At 45.8% G+C, this 5,000-nt stretch overlaps 1 protein-coding gene across 1 annotated transcript in view; it reads left to right on the forward strand.

Moving 5' to 3' along the window:
• Positions 1-5,000, forward strand: part of LOC119575681 — a 9,114-nt gene that overhangs the window by 2,727 nt on the left and 1,387 nt on the right. The window contains exons 3-7 of the mRNA XM_037923308.1: positions 4-481; positions 849-3,146; positions 3,316-3,484; positions 4,413-4,611; positions 4,940-5,000. The exon at positions 4,940-5,000 is cut by the window's right edge and continues 1,387 nt beyond it. Of these exons, the coding sequence (XP_037779236.1) occupies positions 4-481; positions 849-3,146; positions 3,316-3,484; positions 4,413-4,611; positions 4,940-5,000 (3,205 nt within the window). The remainder of the gene's footprint in view (positions 1-3; positions 482-848; positions 3,147-3,315; positions 3,485-4,412; positions 4,612-4,939) is intronic.

The raw sequence follows: 5,000 nt of genomic DNA on the forward strand, positions 1-5,000 counted from the left end.
CAGGTGGGTGAGGTGCCGAGCAGCGGAGGTCAAGATGGAGGGTCCAGACAGCCGGCCCCCCCAGCTACCCCCCTCCCTCCCCCCACCAACCATAGAGGCAGACACCCACCAGCCGCCACCCTCTTCTCCTCAGCAGCCACAACCCTCATCTCCCTTGAAGCCAGCGACTTCTCCCCCTCTGAAACCTCCTCCCTCACCTCCCCTCCAGCCCCCTCCCTCTCCCCCTCCTCTTCAGCCATCACCTACCTCCCCATCACAGACATTTCCTCACCCATCTCTCCCTCACACTCCTCACTCTCCCCTGCCTCACACTCCCCTGCCCCATACGCCCCTTACCCCACACAGTCCCCTCACACCCCTCACCTCCCAGAGTACCCTGGCGTCGGAGGCTTCTGTGGACTCTGGCGTGGCTTCTGCTCATTCACTGGACTTGTTGCACAATAGTAGCAGCAGCCTGGAAACGCACGCACTCCGTAGAAGGGTAAGCCCCAAGAGGGTTGTCAAGGAGAGGCGCAGGCCTGCTCCTGAGGGAGGGACAGCCTCTCCTGCTCTGAAGGACAGTCTGAGGGTCTGTTGCAATGCCCCTTTGTCCTTGTAGTTATTCTGCTTAATATATATGTTAAATGCAAATTAGTTTATTGCCTGGATTTACTTATATATGTGTATATATATATATATTGTTTGTGTGTGTGTATATATATATATTGTATATATATGTCTACATAATTGTACATATTCATAAAAAATATTTCTTATAGATTTATTTATATACAAATATACATTATGTTTTTTGGTTTTGATTGTTTGAATAGAATAATGTTGAGCACTTGCTATTTGATTCCCTGCAGGCTGGAAGCAGTGTGAGCAGCGGGACAAGTGAGGTGTGGTTGGGTTCCCTGGATGGTGATCCAGCTGGCCTGGAGGTCCTTCCTGAGCTCTGGCCTCATTCTGAGAGTCCTTCAGCTCCCAAACACAGTCCATCAGCTTCAAATCATAGCCCGTCATCCTCCCACCATAGCCCAACATCACCCCATCACAGCCCTTCATCCTCGCACCATAGTCCATCGTCCCCGCACCACAGTCCTTCACCCAGCCGCCTCAGCCCCATCACATGTCCCAGCCCTGTCCCCGTCCAGCAGAGTTCCAACCACCTCCTTCTGCCCCAAGAGACGGCTCCCCCTGGACCCAACCCACCTTCGGAAGATCGGGAGTCAAAGTGGCACTCCTCGCCCCCGAGAGAAAACCCTAAGGAAGCTTTTTCATCTGTGATACCACTTCACCCTAGTGCCCTAAGCCCTCACACAGGCCCTGTGCCAGCAGTGAGTGAGGAAGGTGGAAAGAACAGACAGAATTGTGTCATAACAGTAAACTCCGTTTCAAGTAAAAATATACTTAATAACGGACAATCCTTGAAAAAGTTTAAGTCAAGGGACCGTTCATATTATGATGCAAGCTTTTGTAAGGAGAACCAATCAGTGTTACAAGATAATTATAATTTAAACTGTGTTTTAAGAAAACAGAAAGACGATCTGACATATGGCAGCAGTAGTGACGTTGAGCGTATGGCCAGAGAGGGTTGTGTGTGGATTGATAAGTTTGCGTCATTGTTTGTGAAACAAGTGCTTGAGGAGGCACTGACTGTGAGTTGTTCAATAGGATGGTCCATCAAATGTTCTGGCCAGTGTCAGCGGGAACAGTGTCGGGAGGAGTACCAGAGGAAGGAGAGCAGCTGGTGGGCTGTAGGTGGGAGCAAAGGCAGTCGCAAGTCGAGCATTCCCCTCCTTGGACTGTCTTGTGGGAGCCCAGGCTTGTGCTGGACGCCAGAGCTGCCCTATAGCCCCTCGCACCGGCCACACTCGCGATCTTCCTTGGGCTCAAGTCTCTCCTTCTCCCATGACTCGTTGGTCAGCTCTGGCCCTCGCATGGATGACTCCCACCTCATCACCGGCGCTGTGTCACATGATGCCTTGCTCTTTCCTACTTCCAAAACCAACCACAGCGATGTAAGTGACATTTACAACGTGCCGCTAGATGGAGATATCTATGCAGTGCCAGTAGATGTAGTGAAGCCAAAGGAAGGGCAGATACTACACCCGAAGGCCATTATGCACCAGCCCAAGAAGAGACATCACCGGAGACATGGTAAGAACAGTGCCAGTGCCAGTGTGCTGAATGATGCCAGTTCCAAGAGAGTGAGTAGTTCCGATCATGTTAGCAGTAGCCGGCAGCTCAAGGAGAGTAGTGTGACGAGGAGCAGACAGCACTCAGGTCAATCTGTTGCATCAGTCAGTGGTGGTGAATTGTTAAGGGTCAGCAAGCGTCACAGTGTCCCCAGTAACATTGGTTGTGCCCTCAGCATGACTCCAAAGCATGGACCCAGCAAAGAAAATCATGAACCCATTCACATGACGTTAGAGGAAGTTAGAAAGTCCTTCCATGAGTCTGATGATACAATAAACTGTAACAAGACTCATAGAGTTCAACAAGAGAGAAAAGTAGGTCATGAACAATCTAAAATATGCAGAATAATTCCATTTACTTCAATGAAGTCATGCAAAAGAAAAGACAGCTCTGAAGGGCGTCTTGAAGACAACAGAAAGAAAGGCAAAAGTATATCTAGTAATATCCGTAACACCCTTATTACAATATTTGGTCTGAAAAAGGGTACCAAATCTAGTAGTTCAAGATTGAAAAGCGGAAGCTGTGTGGACGCTGCATCTCAGGGATTTTCAGAAATCGCCGGCAATGGGACCACAACCCTGGCTGGCTCCCCCGCCTCAGGACCAAAACCCAACAATACAGCCAACCATACAACCACCGTCAGCAAGAACCACCACAACCAGCAGAACCATCACAGTAACCACCGCCACTCCAATGGTATTAACACTGGGTTGCTGTCATGCCTGGGGAACCACAAAGCAGAGGCAGATGACCTACCTGCGACCGTAGCACCAGCACCTCAGCAGAACAGTGCCCCCCCATCACGATCACCAGCTATTGTCACCAACCGTGCACTGCCTCCTTTGCCCCTGCCCAGTGCAGGGGAGGAGGAAGATGCCAACAGTAAGTCGCAGACAGAGTCTGGGAGTGAGCGCAGAGAAGAGGAAGGCTGTGACTTTGCCTCCATCATTGAAAAAGTCAAAGATGTAAGTGAGATTTTTGGACACACAAGAAATGTACATTTTTTACCAAGTTTTACCTGTTTTTGACTGTTATTATATTTGTAATGGTATATGTCTATGTTTGTGTGTGAATGTGTGTGTGTGAGTGTGTAAAGGAAATTATTTATAATGGATCCCCCCCTTCCCCTGCCAGTGTGGGTGGTATTGGGGTCCAATCAGCGGGGAGGCAGCAGAGAAGGTGCTGGCCAACGAACCCGATGGGTCCTTCATCGTGAGGGATTCGTCTGACCACCACTACATCTTCTCCCTCACCTTCAAGCTCAATGGCTTCATTCGACATGTCAGGATTGAACATGATCAAGGTAAAGTGCATAATTTGAGTATGTTAGATTTCCTTCAGAAAGCTGGACTCAGAGATTGGATTAGTGTGCGTTCATTTGCGTTGGATTTTGTTTTTGAGCTCAAGCTTTTTTATATATATTTTGAGAATTCTCTCTCTCTCTCTCTCTCTCTCTCTCTCTCTCTCTCTCTCTCTCTCTCTCTCTCTCTCTCTCTCTCTCTCTCTCTCTCTCTCTCTCTCTCTCTCTCTCTCTCTCTCTCTCTCTCTCTCTCTCTCTCTCTCTCTCTCTCTCTGCTTTTTTTTTTTTTTCTTTCTTTCTCTGTATTTGTCGGCTACATATGTTTCTTTGATAAATATTTCATACTTGGTAAATCTATGTAAATTTCAAATATTGTGGATTTAGCATAAAGGAGTTGGTGATTCTCTCTCTCTCTCTCTCTCTCTCTCTCTCTCTCTCTCTCTCTCTCTCTCTCTCTCTCTCTCTCTCTCTCTCTCTCTCTCTCTCTCTCTCTCTCCTCTCTCTCTCTCTCTCTCTCTCTCTCTCTCTCTCTCTCTCTCTCTCTCTCTCATTCTCATATTTTTTATGTTATGAATGTTGGACAAGTAGATTTTTTAAGTTAAATTGTATTCCTTTATGGCTCTGTTATAAAGCCATTCATTATGAAGATACCTTAGACTTTTCCCATCCTTTTTTGGCTATGTCAGTAGCTCAGTGAAACAGAATATATATATTTTTTTTTTTCCTTTTTAAATCAAACCCCAAATTATTTTATTTTCCTTGTTCTCTTATAAAGTCATAAAAAAATGTAAATAGTGAAAGAAAAGGTTTCACCTATATTCTAAGTATACTTATTCCTAATCTGGAATCAATAGCTATCAATCATATCTTACTGTGTTGAAGATCTGAAAAATTAGTGCATGGTTATTGATAAACACAATTTTCTTTTCAGGAAATTTCAGTTTTGGTGGGTTCACCAAGTTCAAGAGCCAGACCATAGTCGAGTTCATTGAAAATGCAGTGGAACATTCTCGTAGCGGCCGATATTTGTTTTTCCTGCACCGTCGCCCTGTCCTGGGACCCATGAGGGTTCAGCTTCTCCACCCAGTGTCTCGCTTTAAGCACATTCAGAGTCTTCAGCATTTGTGTCGGTAAGGCTAAGTCGTTTGCTGGCCTGGGAACGGACAATACAGGGAGGGAAAAGGGGTAGCATGGACAGGAATTCTTATCATATGGGATTTTTGTAAATATCATATTTTAGGTATATGTGTATACAATGCTGAAAAAGTTAATCTGCTGAAATCTCATGTACCATTACCTTTACCTGATTTTGTTTATTCTATAAGGAGAATTGGTTTTCAGGGTGTATACTTTAAAGTATAGAATGAGATATACATTTTCTATAAATTATTTGACCATAATACACTTATTATTTAACCATAAGATACAGTCAACTTACAGAGATTCTTATTTCTGCAGATTTGTTATTGTGAAGCATGTCCGCCGTGACCTGATTGGTGAGCTGCCACTACCTCAGCGA

The sequence above is a fragment of the Penaeus monodon genome, chromosome 7 (genome assembly GCF_015228065.2).
Source record: "Penaeus monodon isolate SGIC_2016 chromosome 7, NSTDA_Pmon_1, whole genome shotgun sequence".
Classification (NCBI taxonomy): Eukaryota; Metazoa; Arthropoda; class Malacostraca; order Decapoda; family Penaeidae; genus Penaeus; species Penaeus monodon.